At 35.2% G+C, this 20,549-nt stretch overlaps 1 protein-coding gene across 4 annotated transcripts; it reads left to right on the forward strand.

Moving 5' to 3' along the window:
* Positions 1-4,421: 4,421 nt before the first annotated feature.
* On the forward strand, positions 4,422-20,165 carry LOC149553440 (protein WHAT'S THIS FACTOR 9, mitochondrial-like). Of its 4 annotated transcripts, none has more exons than XM_089788889.1 (2): positions 4,422-6,354; positions 15,584-15,928. In XM_089788889.1, the coding sequence occupies exon 1, from the start codon at positions 4,712-4,714 to the stop codon at positions 6,110-6,112; it is 1,401 nt and encodes a 466-aa protein (XP_089645015.1). In that variant the 5' UTR covers positions 4,422-4,711; the 3' UTR covers positions 6,113-6,354; positions 15,584-15,928. The 4 variants fall into 4 exon arrangements, with proteins under 4 accessions (XP_089645015.1, XP_089645016.1, XP_089645013.1 ...); XM_089788890.1 differs by lacking the exon at positions 15,584-15,928 and adding an exon at positions 19,070-20,165 and having other exon boundaries at positions 4,436-6,354; XM_089788887.1 differs by lacking the exon at positions 15,584-15,928 and adding an exon at positions 19,147-20,165 and having other exon boundaries at positions 4,436-6,354.
* The last annotated feature ends 384 nt before the right edge of the window (positions 20,166-20,549 follow it).

Genomic DNA, 20,549 nt, shown 5'->3' on the forward strand with positions numbered 1-20,549 from the left:
TGATCATGGTGTCATGAAATTTGACATGATATGACTGGATATACAGGTACATCCTTGATGTTCATTGGTTTGGATTCTTGACTTGGTTATGGTAGTATATCTTCTTTTTGAGGATCATGGTTATTTGATTTATTTTGAGGAGCTCATGATGTTCACTTTGAGTTCTTTGATGGTTTGATGCCTTGGTTGATTCTCATGGTTAGAGGATGATTTTTCATCATGATGTCATGGATAGCTTGGATACATAATTCAATGGGAGCTTGTGACAATGATGAAGTGGCCGTGCAAAATTAGTTCTTGGTTTGGTTTGTATCTTCTTAGTATCACTTGGTACTAACACTTTGGTTGTGTGAGTGTAGACCTAAGGGATCTTCATGTAGGAGATAGATTTTATGATGTCATGAGTTACTTGGTACCATGGTTGAGTGGGAGTTTTTTTGGCACTGATATATATATATATGTATATATATATATGTATATATATATATGTATATATATATATGTATATATATATATGTATATATATATATGTATATATATATATATGTATATATATATATGTATATATATATATGTATATATATATATATATGTATATATATATATATGTATATATATATATGTATGTATATATATATATATGTATCGAGAGAGAGAGAGAGAGAGAGAGAGAGAGAGAGAGAGAGAGAGAGAGTTTGCAGTTGTTGGAGGTTCATTTTAGATCTTATTGCTGTAGAAGCATCTTTGACATTTGCATGATGCACTTGTTATCTTCATGGTGTGTCAAGATGGTTTTGCTCATGGTGTGTGGAGATGGTTGCATCTTAAGGACTCATGGGATTCTTGGTAAAGGTGTGGTTTATGCTTTCATTTGACATGTTATCCTTGGTGTTAGGATGGTTTCATTATTATATTATTATATACTCTTGATATACATTTAGAGCTTTGACATGTCATAGTATGTTCATATGGAGTGTGTTATCTCTTTGATTGAAATGATTTAGATCATGTTGACATGTTTATGTTCTTGAGACCATGGTTGGAACTTTGACATTGATCTTGGTTTAGTTTCTTTGTATTGAATACATTGATCATTTGTTGGATACTTCATGATATTGCTATTTTGCATTTAGAGTTGGTGTGGATTGATTGGTTATAGGTGCTCATGGAAACTTAGAAATGGTGGTGATATTGATTTCTCTTGGATTAGAGAATTTATTTGGGATAGTTGTTTGGTTTCAACAGGAAGTTTGAGGGGCATTCACCTAATATGGACTTGAGAGGAGATTGTTCTTAGACGAGTCTTGGTTGGATACTTGGATATCTTGATGAGCATTCTCATTCCCCAACTCTTGGTGTACTTGACAGTTTACTACTTGAGAGGTATAGCCCATTGTTTCTCTCAGGTACATTATGTTTATGTTTATCTTTCATGGATATGGATCTTGAGCTATGGTACATGAGTTAATTCTGGAGGGTTCATTTGAGAGATGGTTTAGCATTGGTTATCTCCATGTGCGTATGTTGTTATGTTGGTTAAGTGTGGGAGATGGTTTTATATTGGGCATATTCTTTGGATTAGGAATGGTTATCCTTGGGTTTAGGAATGGTTTATGAGTTTGATCTTTTTATGAGAGGCTTACATCCATGATTGGTTATATATGGTATGGTTTCGGTGTTGTCATGGCTTCTTGGTTAGGGTTTTACGGAGGAGATCTTACTTGACATAATTTACATCTAGAGGTGTGTGTAGAAAGACATGATACATGTTGTGGTTTGTAGGGTTTCTCTTTGATCTTGGTTGTCTTCCTAGATGTTCGGTTTCACTTACATTGGATTTAAGATTGGTTGGAGATTATTATCATTGGTTTATGTTCATGTATGTCATGTGAGAGATGACATGATTATTTCTTTATCTCTTTCCTTTGTTGGTTGTGGAGGACTTGGGAGAGTGTTGGAGACTTGTTATGAGAGTTGTTCTTGCAGATTATTGGTTTATGTATTGTGGATGTCCTTGTACTACATGGATTCACTTCTTTGAGATGTTGTGAGTGGATTGGTTACATATTTGACATTATCTTTTGTAGTGTGAGCTTCTTGGTATATATGTAATAAGTATTGCTCTCGAGGCTTGTGATTGCAGGTTACAAATTGGATATGTTGATGACGTGAGATTCACTTGGTATACCTTTTGAGGTATGGATAGTTGGATGGGTTTAGCACTTGTTGTGGGTGCTATTTCATATATGGATTTTTTTTACAACTACAGATACTTGTGATTACCTTTGGATTAGGTGTTTGTGCTTGGCATTTTAGTTGGTACAAGATTTTATGATTCTTATGTGACAGGTTGGGTTGCTTTCTCTTTGGATGACTTATCTGTATGTCCAGTGGCAGTGACATAATAAGAGGTGGGATCATTCATAGTTGAGAAGCTAGATACTTTGATTTTGTTGTGGGTACCAGGATGGAGCACATGATGTACATTAGTCCATGATGGTGGATGTGCTAGGAGGGAGATTTTCATTGTTCATTTATGTGGCTACAAATCAACCCTATGCAATGTATACAACAAGTGAGATATTGTCAAGATTATGTGTGTTGCACACGTTCTACAATATTGTATTATCTTACTATGTAATGTTGCACCTAGGAGCGCCTAGATGGACGTGCAACATGTAAAGATTCCCATAGGATTGATGAGTTATATTATAACATTGTGATAATATTTGATGTAATTATTTAATATTGGAAAAAAAAATTAAATGTCCAATATTAAATGTGGGGTTAGTGGGTTAGGTAGCATATGGTTTATGTAATACCACTTGGTGGTTTTGTGGGACTTGCTACTATATAAGCAACCACAAGGTGTAGAGACATGACAAAAAGACAAAAGGAAAAAAGACAAGAGTTGAGCAAGACAAGGCTTGACAGGTTAGCCAAGGGAGCATTTGTGAAGGTTGGAAGCACGACATGGGATGTGTGGATTCATGCTTGTTCACATGGATTGCTTGATTGTGGCTATGGCTTTGAAGACTTTCATGGTTGTATCGCAATGATGTTTTTGTTGAATAATACATGGTGATGGATGCTTTTGGAGGTTGGGTTTTTTTCTCTCAATGAGGGTTTCCCAAGGTATATCTTGTGTCACATTTTTTGTGGGTATGTTGTATATTCTCTTGCATGTGGATTTTTAATTGCATTTTTATTTCAGATCTATTATGGGTTATGTGGAAACAATTATATTTTTCTTGCAAGTTTCCTTACACTGAAGGCTCCTCTGAAAACGAAAGCCCTCCTGTTGTATGCGAACATGCAAAGGTGTCAAAGGCACATAAAGGGCTTATCCGCACGCATTTTGGAACCATTGTGACTCCCTCTACACCTTAGTGCCATTGCCAAAACCCTAGCATTGGACACAAATCCGCAACCTCAAAGCGCCACTATGCCTTTGGTAAAGTAATATCTTGTCTCTAATAAAGGGTCCGTGGTAACCAATGTGACTCGAATTGGAGTTGATACGTAGCACCAGGATCATTAGCCTAACAATACACCTCACGACTCGCCTTCATACCAACTCAACGATTCACTCACCCTTATATTCAATATCACTTTTCAAAGTGGATAAAACATGCATTAGTAAACTAGATTTGATCAAGTATTAAACAAATTTTAAGACCATTCATACTAATTTGTTGAAATGTTGGATGATTAGCAGAAAAGATTGTAGTAGATGACTTGCATTTCTTTATGAACAATAAATAAAGACATGTATTCAACTAGCCCTACTCTCTATCAAACTATAAGTAGAGACATGTATTTAACTAGCCTTACTCTCTCTACATTTTGCAAACTTTACGAAAAAAATGAATCATTAGAAGGAACATATGCTCTCAAAATTGCTCACTTCTTGCTTAATTGCATACCTCATCTTTGTTTCAAGTTTAAACATATTGTACTTTCTTGAATGTTTTAATTGAAGTTGAAGTGCTTTTTATAAATTATTAATATTCTACCACTAGATCATTGTATTTCATGAAATAACATCACAACAAATGCTCATACTTTGAATTTTCAAACATTTAATGTGATTTTATACATAACCTAAAATTATATTATTATAAAATAATAAATAGTAATAAAAAAATTAGTTTTTGTAATTTTTTTTTAAACATTTAAATTCTATGTATAATTTCCAGCTTATTCCAAAAGGATGATTACAAATATAATAAAAATACTTCCAGTTGTTTTACTATAATAAAGTGAATACAACCTTTATATAAAAATTTCAAAAAAATAATAACCATTTTTCAAATTATGAAGATTGATTTTTAAAATTTTAAATCAATAAAATTCCTTTCTAACTCAAAATTATAAATTCGGAGACATATTAAAAGCGATTTGATATTTGATCCTTTCATACAAAGGTCAAGATTTTGAAATCATTAAAATATCTTAATTTTAGGTTAGCTGCTGCGAGGCTACATCTGAGTTCTGAATTCTCAACGGAAATTTGTATCAAAAAATTTACCATGTTCTTTCCCATCAGTTTTCAAAGTTAGCCGTGCGAAAACCCTGAAAGTCCTTCGTTGCAATCGGTGGGAGACATTGAATGATTAAGCACGGAGGATTATGATCTGACAGAGAATGTGCGAAATATGTGAAGGTATGGTAACTCGGCATAGAAGATTGCTGATTTGTTTTTAAACATATGATAAACACTGTCATGTCGAATAACTCCTCGATACAGTTCGCAACCATTTTATTCCAAAAATTTAGAAACCAAATATCCTGTACTGGAAACATTTTTTTTGGTAACAATGGAATTATAATAACAGGTCACAGTTCAAGCCCATTGCTGAATAATGGGTGTTTTTATAGCTGCACCCAAAAACATTTTATAACGAAAGTCAGGCTAAGATGGGTGAAAAATAGGGGTTTTGATCATGTAGTAAACAAGGAGGCAGAAATAAAAGCTGTTTGCATGCTAAAAGATATTATCAAGAAACATCCAGGTGAGTCCCTACCAGTATCTTCTGTTGCAAAGAAGCAGGACCATCTGGGCTTGACTATTCCTGTTTTGAGGTTTATGAGAAGGTACCCAACAATTTTTCAGGAATTTGTTGGACCCAAATATAATGTCCCATGGTTTAAATTAACTAAGGAGGTAAGTGAACTTCACAAGGTGGAGCAGAGAATAAATCAAGAACAGGGTATGGAGTCTGTACACAGGTTGTGTAAAATGCTCATGATGACCAAAAGTAGGAAACTTCCATTGCGCATTTTAGAGTCCTGGAAATGGGATTTGGGTCTCTCAGATGATTATGTAGAGACTCTGATTCCAAATTATCCCGAGTACTTGAGCTTTGTGAAGATGCCTGGCAATAGCCTCGGCGTGCAACTCGTGGGATGGAAAGATGACTTAGCTATTTCAGTTCTCCAGAAGAGGGCCGAAGATAAAGCTGGGGATATTAGTTATAGGAATTTCAAAAAATCTGTACCTTTGGCATATGAAATGAACTATCCACGTGGTTATGGAAGAATGAAGAAGGTTATTTCTTGGATGGATGAATGGCAAAAGCTTCCTTATATATCGCCCTATGAGGATGCATCTAATCTTGATCCCGAGAGTCACTTGATGGAGAAGAGGGTAGTGGGTGTTTTCCACGAGCTGTTAAATTTGACCATTTACAGGAGAACTGAGAGAAATAATTTTAGTCCCTTGCGTGAGGAAATGAAGCTCCCTGAAAGATTTACAAGGGTTTTTACACGCTATCCTGGAATATTTTATCTTTCTCGGAAGTGTGCAAAGACATCATTGACACTTAGAGAAGCTTACAAAAGTGCACAGTTGCTTGAGAAGCATCCTCTTGTAGCAGTTCGAGAGAAGTATTATTACATGATGAGAATGGGAATTCTTTACAGAAAAGCAGGTACAGACAGAGTAAATGCTAATAAAGCGAGGTTTGATCATGATTTGTCTGGGGCTAATGAGGAGGCCAGTGATGAAAGTCATGGTGGAGGACTGCCTGATGGTAGGTCTCCGATGGACATTCACGATTTCAATCATGGTATTTTTGTTGACAATGATTACAGTGAGGACGATGAATGATTTTTGACATAAATATGGTGATACAGAAAGTGAGAAGGTTATGGTTACATAAAGGCAATCCGATAAGGTTATTTTTGTGATGTTTAGGGACATCATGTACAAACAGATGAAGAATATAGTAGACCTGACTTACTTGTGCTGGGAAGACTTATCTCATGTTTCAATTGGTAGCTACTGGAGTTACATTCAGTATTTACAATGCCTATGGTCTTCAGAAATAAGATGTTTATACACGTCTCATGGTAAATTTAACTGGCACACTTTCTCCTTCAGAGATTCAATCTCACTTTACAGGTTTTTTCACTTCTACTTAGGGAGTAATGTGGTGGTTTCAGTTCTAGAAACCACTGTATCCAAGTCAAATGACCTTTAATGATAAGCATTCAAAGTTTAAGTGTATTGTCTGCTATTTAATCTCTGGATACCCTATTTGCTTCCTTCAGTTGGCTTTTGTTCTTTTGAATGAAGTTCAAGTAACAAAGACTTAGTTTTTCGCATTTCCTTATTTGTTGTCTTGATAAATACTTGTGTCGATATATCTTATATTTAAGGTGACACATTACTTGTAAGGTTTTCTTTTGAAACATTCAATTTGACCTTGACCTTGCAGGTTGCTTCAGTTGTACTCTGATTCATCTGTCAATTGCAGGAGCATGAGCCACTGTACAAGAGCAATCAGTAAACTAATAGATGTGCAGATTTATCTGAAACCTTAAGACCTTCTGTAATGATCATCATATAGAAGCTAATTAGTAAATTACATACTACTGTTTAATCACTGGTCGACATTGTTGCTTACAAAGAACACCTAGGCTCTGGTGTCATGTGTGTAACATACGAATTTTCCTAACCAATTTTAATAGCATTCAACTAACAACTAATCCCTTTCATATGACAATGACTTCCTTAACTAATTATAATTAGAAAGGAGTAACTGCTACCTAATCAAATTTCATTTTAAATTCAATGAATGCAAAGGGAATAAACGATACCATTTAAATCAATCCAACATGTTCAACTGAAAATAAAGTAACAACTACCATTTTAAACATATAATATGTTCTTGCATATATTCTACATTATTTGTTTATGCTTCCATGAATCCAATGGTTAAGTGCAAAAGATCATACAGGTATGATGGAGATTTCACTTGTCTTGTTGTTGATCAAGCCTCGACATTGGTGAGAGAAGAAGCATTGACATAGGCTTAACCTCCCAACCGCGGACCATACTTATCCCCACACCTCCTAACTTAATAGAACAACCCTCCCTACCTCGGGATCGGGTTTGAGATGTTCTTAGCTCCAGCCATTTGAGTAATCTGGTGGTTTGAGTGTCCCATCAGTTATTCCTGATAAAATGAAGCATCTGGACAAACAAAAGAGATCTCATGTTCGGCACATCTGCCTTAATCTACCCTGGCCAAGGATTTCAAAGTTGGGTTCGTAAACCCGATCTCCACCATTCGACTTGACAACTAGTTTCATCATTAGGACATGCATGAGCTATTAAATATGTCTGTTACTTAGTTTACTGATTCCAATCTTGATTCTTGCAGGTTATCTTCACCTCATCACCATTAATGGCATCCTTGCCGGTGATTTCCTCGGTGTTTGGTCTCTATGATATTATTTGCATGATGTATAAAAAGATCAGAAGTAAATTCGGATAGGTTCATTAATTCATGGTTATCATTATAATTTTCTTTCTTCCATATCTATGGTTGAGACAATCTCAAATGAATAGCATATGACATGATATATGACCCAATGAATTTCATCTAGGAAGCTATGATTATGTATACATGCATTCACCATACAGACTGTATATGATTCAGCATCAGAATTTACTTAAACGCGGAAAGAGGATTATAGCAGAACTCCGATTAGCATGGCAAAAAGATTAAATGAAAGTAATGGATTCAAGACGTTTTCAATTAAACACAGCATATCTTATGTGACTTTAAACTGCCTGCTCCAACTCCCGCGGGTGACTTATACCAGTCTGCTCCTACTCCCGTGGCTGGAAAGAATTGGACTCCGCACTCCCTAGCTCTGTCCTCGCGGATAGGTAATGACAAGAATATAAAGGAAACAGGAGGGCAAGTTATTGAGGACGATAAAAATCTCAGATTCTCTTCTCTCGCCTTAACGTAAATACAGATGAGAAATAGAGTCATGGAAAAATGCAGAGAGGAAAAATGTTGTATCATATACAATCAAGGAGACTCTATTAAAAGGATTGCTTGGCTCTTCGGCTACCTTCAGTTATAAAGAAAGCCATTCGAATGCCTCTCTAATCGAATTTTTAAAAGAAAGAAATAAAGAGGGAAAGAATAAGAAGTTGAAGAGTTTTTATTTATTATTTTACTATTATTATGCATTCTTATAAACGTTCATGTGTATGTATTGATGAAGTGACATCATTAGATTATAAACTTATAATTTATTGGTGTCACCTCATTTTTATATATGTGTTCGTATTTGAGGGTGTATAATAATGATTAAATAATAAATTCAAATAATAAATCTTCAAAGGTACGAATTTCATATTTTTAATTTAGGTTATTTAAGTTTCATTATATTGTTTTTCTAATAGCTCATGCAGTCCCATAATGCAACATGTTGTCAAGTCTCCGTACCCTTTCCAAGGTAGTCTTAGGTCAAACCTGTCGATCCTGATGATTGGACCAATCGACCATCTCCTTCCGATGATCCTATTTAGCAATGCTGCCCCTCTCTTCAGTCTTCTTCTTGCAATCACCCAAACAAAGCATTCTCGCCAAAACATCAATTCAAAAATATACTAATCGTAAATTCCAATCAAACAGTTGTCGATCAACTAATGACAATTATAGATTTCATAAACGCTAATAATAACTAACTCATTTCACATGATCATGAATGAAATAACTCATTATTAGTTGGTACAACGTTTATATTTAACTGACTCTCTTCACATGATCAGGAAAGAATAAATTGATACGTCTATAATTAACTAACTTGTTTCCCATGATCAAGAAGGAAATAAATTGATACAACGTCTATAATTAACTCACTTGTTTCACATGATCAAGAAAGAAATAATTCGTTAAACCAACGGCTATGATCAATTTAAAACTTAGGGCAAAATTTGGGATGTAACAATGTGCTTCAACTCAGACATGGGGTAACTAGGCTTGTGTGTTACCTTGTTTATATCTTGCAAATTTACTTTCTTTGCTTCTGTCTGTATTTTACTACTCTTTCCTTTATCATTTATCCTGATCATCCATGTTTACCATGCATTTGATATGACTTTTCAAGTCCCTTAAATGAGACTTCAGATTGTTTGATTTTCTTTTACAAATCCAAGAACTTTTCTTACCAAAATGTGAAATGTTAGGCAGAAGATTAGGTCAGACTTTTCTCGTTTTTTTGGGTTTAGTTTTACAGACTTTTGAGTTTGTCCACAAATTGAGATGTATGGATTGTCATAATCAGGAGTTCTGTACTTATTCCAATGCAATTAGGAGTTTGTAGAATGTGAAATCCACTTATCAACTATTTGTTATTGATATAGGAGATGGTCAAATAACTAGAAATGGATTGGCATTGAGATAAAATCTAACTCTTGCCGGTTCTCACATGCCAACCATAGACATGTATTCACTACCCAAAACTCCCAAGCAAACATGCATGCATGCAGATGCAGACACAGACACAGACACAAACACGGTCATGAACAAAGACACAAACATGGACAAAGACACAGACACAGGCACAAACGCACACTATACATTGATTATAGAATTTTGAACAAGGACACCATTAAGAATAGGTATTCGTTACCCAAGATCAATGATTTGTTTGATCATCAATCGAGATTAAAGGAGGAAGATATCTAAAACAACTTTTTAAGACTTGTTATGGTCACTACAAATCTACAGGTTCAGCCTTTGGATTCACTAATGGTCCAACTGCGTTTGTGAACTTTGATGAACAATATATTTCAGATGTGTGGATAAATTTGTTCTAGTATTTCTTGATGACATCTTAATCTATTTTAAAAATGAAGAGGAACATCTCCGACATCTACAAATTGTTTGTCAATAGTGAAGGCATAGTTTGCAAACTCGGACTCGGAGAGTACTCAGGAAGCCCAAAATTTTCAACTCGGCAAAAACCCTTCATATACTCGACAAAAACTTGACAACTCGATAAGTACTAAAATTTAAAATCTCTTAAAGAAACATATATTCTTTGTAGAATTCAATTACAAATTTGTATTGAATTATAAATTGACATCTCAATAGAGAAAACACAGTTTTATAGCAGTAAAATCATGTGAAAAATGCATCTTATCTAGTGTTTTCCTTGCATCGACATTTTTACCTACGTTTTTTTACATCTATAAATACACGAGAGTTAAACTTGAGAGTACTCGCCCAACAAAAAAAAATGAGAGTACTCGGCAACTCTAAGAGTACTCGCAGAGTTTGCAAACTATGAGTGAAGGGAACACAAGTTGTATGGAAAGCTGTCTAAGTGCACGTTCTTTCAGAGGGAGGTACAATATTCGGGACAAATCATCTTTGCAGAGGACATTGCAATAGATCTGAGCAAGATTAAAGCTATAATAGAATGGCCCGTTGCTCGAAATGTTTAGGAAGCAAGAAGTATTATTCAGTTAGCTGGATATTACCAAAAATTTGTGATAAAATTTCCCATAATGCATGCCCAATTGCCTTCTTTAAGAGAAAAAGTGAAAGACACTAATGCCCTCAGAGAAGGTTTAATAGGGGTTCTAACACAAGACACACAAGTAAGCACTTATGAGTCAAGGAAACCAAAGAGCTACGAGCAAAACTATGCATCTCATGATTTGGAGTTACCCACTATTGTTCACACCCTACAAATATGGAGGCACTATCTTTTGGGAAAACCTTTCGAACTTAGGTCAGATCATCAATGCTTAAGAAATTATTTTCTCAGCAAAATTTGAATGCTTGATAGAGGTGGTTAAAATTGATCTCTGATTATGACTTTGAGATTAACTATATGAAAGGTAAGGAAAACATAGTAGTTGATGCTATAAGCCACAAAGAGGCATATTTCAGCAATGGCAACGGTTGGTTCTGGTGGAACCAAAATCCTTAAAAAACTGGAAGGGGATGAATACCACTACCAGGTTAGAACAACATTACAAAGGGATTCACATGATTTCAGTGAGGGTTTCCAGATTGATCAAGGTGGACTGTTGAGATATAAAGGGAGAATGTACATACTAAATCTTCCAGAGCTAAGTAGTCTTGATTTTAAGGAAGCTCATTCCATACCTTATTCATGGCATCTTGGTTTTACTCAAATGTGAGCTGATCTTAAACCTTTGTACTTTTGGAAAGGAATGAAAAATTACATCGCTGGGTTTGCAGCGTGCTATCTTAAATGTTAGAGAGTTAAAGTTGAGCACCAAAACCCAACAAGTTTACTTAAACCCCATGCCATTTTGGATTGGAAGTGGCAGGTTATTAACATGGATTTTGTTTGAGGCCTCCATATGTCCAAGAATAGACACAATGCAATTCCAGTGGTGGTAGATAGATTGGCCAAAGTAGCTCATTTTATACTTGGAAATTTGACTAATGGAGCTTATATCTTGGCTAGGAAATTTGTACAAGAATTTCTTTGAATGCATAGTATACCCAAGAAAAGTATCTCATACAGAGATGCAAGGATAACCTCAAGATTTTGTCGAGCACTCTTTGTGTCATTGGGAACTCAGCTGAACATCAATTCCACATACCATCCAGAGATGAATTGAAAGGCATAACGAATTAAAATAAGTTTTGGAAGATGTGCTAGTTAAGTTTGGCCCGGAAATAAAGATAAATAACTATAGAGAAGAATAAAATAGATGCAAGACACAAAATTATCTTGGGAAAGCCTTCCAAATGAAGGGAAAAACCCAACTAAATAACAAAAGATCACTTTATTGATAATAAAATGTTCTAGTGTACAATGCCTTTTGCATGATGCGGTATATATAACACATAGAGAGACTCTTCACATTACAACCAAAGGTCTCTTCAATTTCCCAAAACAGGACTTTATTTTCAAATATAACTTTTCGTATTTCTATGCCTCAATGCATGTTGTATGACACATCTCTTTATATTTAATATTACAATTTATCATAAATGTCCTTCTCAGCTGAAGGTGACCATAATGATAATAACATCAATATTTCTAGAGATATATATCTCTATTGCATCTACAATCTCCAACACTCCCTATTAGGTGAGAGAGAGATCCTAGCTAAACAATCACACAAGGCTGCAGCCAAAAATGTCAATGATAAATTCTGATCACATAGATCCAAAACATTATTCATGAAATCACTCAACATGAAACAACTGCGAGAGTCAAAATCAGCTTTCATCATGGACTTGCTCAACGTGATGGTGTTATGGAATCTCTCGACATGACAAATTTGCAAGAATCACAATCAGATTTTATCACGGACTCGCTCAATGTGATGCTATCATGGAACATATAAACCTCCAAAAGAAAAAATCACAATCAGCTTTCATCATGGACTCGCTCAACATGATGCTGTTATGGAATCTCTCAACGTGACAAACTAGTAAGGTTTACAACTAGTATTTTATCACGAGCTCTCTCAACGTGGTACACTCATGGACTCTCTCAACATGACTTCCAACTCTCATCACAAATTCTCTCGACGTGGTGACATCATGGACTCTTTACATGATGCTCACTATGAATCTCTCATAAGTGAGAGTAATCAGGTTGACCTCAAAATTTTATTAATTTCCCATAAGTACTCATAATCAGCAAGAAAATAAATCACAGCTGAGGCTTATTTCCAGCCGGAGTCTTAAATTCTACAATATCAAGAACCATAAACAGTAAGTATAAGAATGGCAGGAATTTCATAAGGACTCCCTCTCATTCAAGAATTATTATCACAACAATATGTAAGAGGATGCAACCTCCCTCTAAGCCTGAGCATCTCCCTTTGAATATTAACATCAAAGCAACATCCTCATCTCATAATTTGTTGCATCCTTTTCCTGCAACCAAGAGAGATAAACCTATATAAAACTCATGCACTAATTTATGATCAATATTCAAGAATATGAAAACTTATTTTTTGATTCCATATGATTCCTTGCTAATAGTAACAAAGAGCTCAGGTTGCTATATCCCTACTTGACAACTCAAGTTTCCAATCTAGCTTCAAATGTTCTCACACTGCACATAGTTCAGTCATCTGCAAGCATAAACAGCTGCATTATGATACACATTCAGTGATTACACATGATCATATACAGAAGAATTCTACAGGTACTGGCCCAGAGCAAGAAGAGTCAATTTGCCATTCTGAAATGGTAAATCTTTGTCAAATGTAATATTCAGGGTCAGTTTGCATTAATATTCTTCTCAGCACTTGATATTTGCACAGCCTATGCGTATAACTTTAAGACTTTTTGGAATAAACTTCCAATAGATACACTCTCAAATATGGCATTAGTCTCATAAATATGTTCAAGCCGTCAACATCAGAACTTTCACATAAAATCCCTTACATACAGCTTTGGGATACATGCATTTTTCCTTCACAATTCAAATCCTGCCTACTTGCATATTTCTCATTTCTTCAAGCAAGATAATTTAGCAATTTAGACAAGTAGAAACTTAACCACAACCATTCATGTAAGTAAATGGTAGAACTAATTGCATGCATATTGTTCTATAATCCTATTACCTCATTTCTCCAAAAAATGGTGCTGAAGCCAATTGAAAGTTTGTCTTTAGTATGACATAGTTCTGCAAGTTCTTTGAATGCAGTTCTTCCCTTGTCCTTTTCTATAGACGGAGACTATTACACGGATATTTCTTCCTATCAGAATATCTCACACCTGTTTCCTTCAGTGTCTCATTGCTATAACTCACTCTGTAGATTGGTCCATGCTCCAATATGTATTCTTTTGGATGATGAGGGTATGGACAATGCTCTGTCTGCTCTCAGCCTCTCAAAACACTTAAGAGTATGGTGAAAAGTTGGAGCATGAGAAAGACTAACTGCTGTTATCAATCGTATATGGCAATAATAAAATAATGGTCATGTCTTGCATGACAACAAAGAACATGACACCCAATGATATGGAATATGAAAGGATAGAACCAACACACACTTTGACTGCCAACGCACACATCAAGGATAGTAAAGAAAGAAACCCCATGACATGAAGGCAGCAGTGAACATATAAATCTCAATCGGATGTTGAAATGAAAGGACAAATAGCGTTTAGAATATAGAAATGAAACTAACGGCACAAGAAAACAACAGACTGAAAAGGTAAAAAAGTTGTGGGAGACATTCTACGAAAAGGAACACACATGGAGGGGTGTCAAAAGGAGGAGATAAATAAAGAGAAGATTGTGGAGCAGATTTAGAATACTAGCAAATACCATCCAAAACTTGTGATAGCAATGTACACAACACTATCTGATGATACCACAAAAAAAGAGGAAATTTCCCGGAAAAGAAGAGCTCAATCACATACAGGCAATCAGCTAACTATAACAAAGAAGAATCAACACATAATTACTAAAATCCAAGGAAGAGTACCAAAGAAGGAAATCATGTGATCAAAAGAAGATATCCGTTCAACTTATCATCTCTGTGGTGCTTCATATCTGCGATTAGTGGATCGAAACCCAAGGCTCATGATAAAATATATGCCCGATGAATGAAGAAAACATTGCACAATCACTTAATGTGAATAGACATGAAGACATATATAGAAGTCTTGATTTGTTTCTGCAATCTCATGCACTGAACTGCATCGAGGGTCACAAAGAATGATGAAGACACATCTCATATCCTCTCTTTGTAGACTTGAAAATATTTTCCTCAGAGACATGACATACACTAATAATCAAGAAAACCCTCTTCTTTAATTGCTATTATCCAACTAGGCTCTGATACCATGTTATATTTAGCCTAGAAATAAAGATAAATAACAATAAAGAAGAACATAATAAATGCAAGGCACACAAATTTATCCTGGGAAAACCCTTCCAAATGAAGGAAAAAAACCCAACCACAGAAGAAAAGATCACTTTATTGATAATAAAATGTTCCACTGTACAATGCCTTGGTTTGATGTGATATATAAACACATACAAAGACTCTTCACATTACAACCGAAGGTCTTGAGATTGGAGAGAGTTTTTCTTAAGGTTAACCCCCACAAAAGCTCTATTAAGTTTTGAAGGGCATACAATCTTGCACCTTATTATATAGGACCCTTTGAGGTTGTCAAAGTTATCAACTGGTTGCCTATAGAATTCTCTGCCACTAGCTGTCACCTGATTGCACAATGTTTTTCATGTCTCTTTTTTAAAGAAATATAAATCAGATTTTGAGCATTTTATTGAGTGGAATTGCTTGTAGGTGCAGGATCCAGGAGTGGTAATGATAGAGCCACTCAAGGTGCTTGAGGGACGTGAGTTGCACTGACATAACTGCAATGTGAATTAATGTAAGGTCCAATGGGATCAATATCTGGGAGGATCAAGATTAGATCCTTCAAAGATTTCATCATTTCTTTTGGAAAATGGAATTTATGTATTGAACCATGCAGGTTAAAATGTTTTGAATTGCATAAATAATCATTGAGGATGATGGAGCATGAGGGTGGGATATGTTACATCATTTCCCAGTGACCTTACCATTTTATAAGTATAATAACTGATTTATGGTGATTGTGACAATGGCCGTTAAAAGAATTCCAGTTAAAATGCAGTTATGTGAATTTTTAATGAGAGTGGAAATGTTAAATTTTATTAATTTTGGCTATGTGATTTTCATGTATATTCTATCATGAAAGAAATTGCATTTTATATAAGAAAAAAGAAAAGAAAATGAATTGTTGATACAATTTAAGATTATTTGATATATGGTTATTTCAATGGCAAGGATATCTAATCCACTTGTGTCAGTGGATGTAGGAGGAGAATCATCCTACGAGTGGGGAAAGAGTATCATTAGCGTAGGTTTGGACGTGTAAAGCTAAAAGTTAGGAGTGCCATTCAACCATGAACTACAATTATTTCCATTTTCATAGGAGGAGCTGGTGATGGCTGAGTGTCTAGGAGGTTAAGTGGTCTTTGGTGTTTGGTTACCTTATTGATTTAAATAAAAAACTTAGTAATTCACTAATGCATTTCATATTTATTGATTTTATTTTGGCTTGTTTATCATGTATGCATGCATGCATGTGTCTGCATGTGTCTGCATGTATGTATCAGATACAAGTGCTTATAAGAATATATATATGCACACATACACACACACAAGTTCACACGTACAAAATATGCATGCACGCATACATAGATATATGTAAATATAAATCTATGTTATCTAGCACTTGTCTGTATTGCTTGTGTATAGATATGTCTGAAATGTATATATTTAAGTCTGCACACTGCCTTCCCCATATTGATCCAATGTGGGAAGACAGCGCTACTTGGGAGGATCAAGATGAGATCCTTCAGAGATTTCCTCATTTCTTTTGGAAAATGGAATTTATTTACTGAACCACATAGGATTTTTGTTTGTACTGCATAAATAATCATAGAGGACGATGAAGCGCAAGGGTGGGGATATATGTTACATCACTTCCTAGTGACCTTATCATTTTATAACTAATTTCTGGTGAAATGTGACAATGGCCGTTTAAAGTATTTCAGTTAAAATGCAGTTATGTGAATTTGATGAGGGTGGAAATGTTAAATTTTATATATGTATGTATATATAATAAATACATATGGATATACATATGTATCTATACATACATATGTATATCCATATGTATATATTATATATACATACATATGTATATATTATATGTATATATTATATATACATACATATTGTATATATATATCTATGCACTGGTTGCATACTCATAAATAAATAAATAAATAAATCAATAAATATATATATATATATATATATATATATATATATATGCACTGGTTGCATACTCATAAATATATATACATATATATCGTATTGCTTAATTTTATGCAGCGCTCATCGTTATTTCGTCTTGAGGTATTCCAAATTCTTAATATTGGTAGATTATGTTTGCTTATTTTATGGTGGTACTCTTGCCGTATGTGGCAAGAGTAACTCCCTCTTGCCACCTTGGTAGGAGGAGGTTTCGCTTGCCACCACCAAGCAAAACGCTTGGTGGACGACAAAGTGAAGGCATTGTTCCTGCTTCTTGTTTTTTCATTTTGGAGAAGGCTTCCGCACAGAAGCATCTTTTTTTCTTTCTTCTATTGTTTACAACTAGTTGTTGTGGTTACAACCAGTTTGGGGTGAGAGCTTGTGCAACTTGATCACCATCAACATTTGATAATCATACATGCATGTAAATGTTACTTTGATTGTAAATAAGTGGATGCTTAGTATTTCTGAGTGGTTCAATCTTGTTTTTATATGAACAACTGATTTTGAAAAATAGATGCATGACTGTCAATTGATTTACTTTTAGACTGTGACATTGGAATTATTTTAATTCTTTTCACTGGTTTTGAACTACATATTTGTCTCTACCTTTATTTCTCTATCTGCATCTAAATCATTCCTCCTGCATTGCAAACTTATATTCCTCTTTGAGGCTCGCTTAGGGAGCATCATAGTTTCATACTGCAACATGGTTTATGCCCATGGCATTATAGCATTATGTCTGCATCAAGCTACTTTGACAAGTTTTGAAATTGCATCATGATAACATTTAGTCATAATTTGTCATCTCCATCTCCGTTAAGCTCTTATTGTCAGCATTATGACATTATATTTGCACCACAGTAGATCATTTAAGTAACAAGAAATATATGATCATGTTGCATGTCCTCATACAATGCTTCTTGGTTAATGGGTTTGATGTCAATATCTCTATTTAGGTGAAACATGGTTTTTGTATGCATTTGTTCTTGATTTTGGAACATATTGCACCTTTATGTAAGCAGTGCACATTAAGGATATGATGGCTTTGAATAAGGAAATTAAAACTGAGAATTATTCTGTTGGGACAGAGTCCAAGGATTAAATCAACATGCTTTGGTTCTAGCTGAGGTTTGTTTGATTGGTCTCCCTTTTGTTCTGTCCTTTGAGTCATATCTGAATGCTGTGAGAACTTGTAACTTGAGTTAGAATGAACCTTTGAAGTTTGAACTCACAACCTTATTTGATCTAAAGACCAACCTTGGGATAGGTAAATTATTGTCTTCTTAGAGACTTACCGACAAAAAGGTTTATATTATCTGAAAAAATAGGTGCATGGGACAATATTGGTGGTGACATTGACTGTACAGTTATGCGCTATTATTTACCATAAACCTTGGCCAAGGTGGTACTATGCTACGGATTGTATACGTCTGTCACTAGGACTAGTAGTGCAACATCTAGCTAGGAAGGTCACCTAGTAGGCAAGGATATGTTCAGGTTGGCTGGTTATGATTGTTGTGGGTTCTACACCAAGCCTCAGATGACAAGAAAATGGATACTGCACTTGTCTGGAAGTTGTGCACGTGACAATTGCTCATGATCGAAAGATCCATGGTTGGGTGGAACAAACCCTTGATGATACCCTTTTCCCTAAAATGCTCCAACTTTCTGGAAAGGATCATTTGGCATGATCAGCATGATCAAGTTCTGTTCAGTTCAAGTTTTTGTTTAAGCATTATTTATTTCTTGAAAATAAAATTGATAAAGTTGATTATCTCAGTTTATCTCAGTTTCATGTGAAAGTAGTCAGTAACTGCTATTGGTATTCAGCTGCTTTTATCATGTTCTTAGGAATTGAAAGTTGTAATTCAATTTTCATTTCCGTAATTATTTTTAACTTGAATATTTCATTTATTATTTTCATAGATTTTGCGATATTACACTATGGTGGAGCCAAGGCAAGTTCATTAGATCGCAATAAAGCTTGTGCTCAATATTTGCAGGGCACACTGGAGTATGGTTTGTGATACCTTTGGGGAGATGGGGTGAAGTTGCAAGGTTATTTCAATTTATACTGGGCAGGGAGTGATACAGATCGGAAGAGCACTTCAGGGTGTTGTTTTAGTTTGGGTTCAACCATGATTTCTTGGTTCAATAGGGAGCAAACCTCAGCAGCACTCAGTTTAGTTGAAGCTGAGCACATGATAGTCAGTTTGACAAGCTGTGAAGCAATTTGGGTTTGCAAGCTGCTTGCAAGTTTATTTGTTCAGGGGCTGGAGCCTACTGTGATTCATTGTGAAATTAAAGTTGCATAAAACTCTCAGAGAAGCCAGTGTTTCATGAGAGGTCAAAACACATTGAGATTAGATATCATTTCATCCGAGATAAGGTCTTGAAGGCAGCAATTAAGCTTCAGTATATTTTGATAGATGAGCAAGTTGCAGACATACTCAACAAACCCTTGGTAAAAGGGGATTTTTTTTTTCAGAACAAGCTTGGAGTCGTGGTGAATACCTTCCTCGCTAGGAGGGACTGTTGATGATTGTAGCTCAGATAGATATGATAGGTAGAGTGGACAAGGTTGAGACAAGTGTCTCAACCTAGAGGAGTTAAGAGTGAAAATGGGACTCAACAATATCCTCTTGGAGGAAGTAGAGATCAAGTATGACTTTACATTATCCACCAAAGTAATTAAAGTGGTCAACTAAGAAGGGTCGAATGTGACTCAACAATATCCTCTTGGAGGAAGTAGAGTTCAAGAATGATTCTATCATGAAACTTTATAAAAGAAAGCTAAGGGTTAGAGAGGAGAGTTCAAGTATGACTCTTATCTCTCCTCTCTAAGACACAGGGCAGAAAAGAGAAAGATTACAGTAGTTGAAGCAAAGGAGAAGATAGCCAGTAGTAGGTATTTTCTAGGTCTACTGTTTTGTTTGTAACTCGTTTCGAAGCCATTTTCCCAAGTACTGTGAACTCTTGTAAGTTCTAAAGTGATTTTGAACAATGAATTGATTGAAGAGTATATGAACTGTGTATGCATGTGTTTTGCTTTTCTAGTTTTCCGCTGCTTTATTTTGTTAAATAAATCGAGTCGTGTAAATCTAAATCTGATCTATTTACCTAGATACTGGATTTTAGAAATTAACAATGTTTCCCACAATGGGCCAGGGAATAGGGCCAGGTGGCAATCTTGATGTAGCTTTTCTCTATCTATACAAAATCCAGAGTGCCACCAGAATTGCAATCGTGATGGTGAATTCATGAGCTTGTGCATTTAGAAACAACTTGGGAAAAAGCATTTTGAAAAGGGTAGCTATTAAGCATGTATTGCTGCCTGGGCCTCAGCCCATTCCCTACTTATATGTGTATTACAATCTAAGAGTTAAGTTTAATGATCTTGTTTGTT

The sequence above is a fragment of the Cupressus sempervirens genome, chromosome 6 (genome assembly GCF_028749045.1).
Source record: "Cupressus sempervirens isolate cs-2001-9-10 chromosome 6, ASM2874904v1, whole genome shotgun sequence".
NCBI lineage: Eukaryota > Viridiplantae > Streptophyta > Pinopsida > Cupressales > Cupressaceae > Cupressus > Cupressus sempervirens.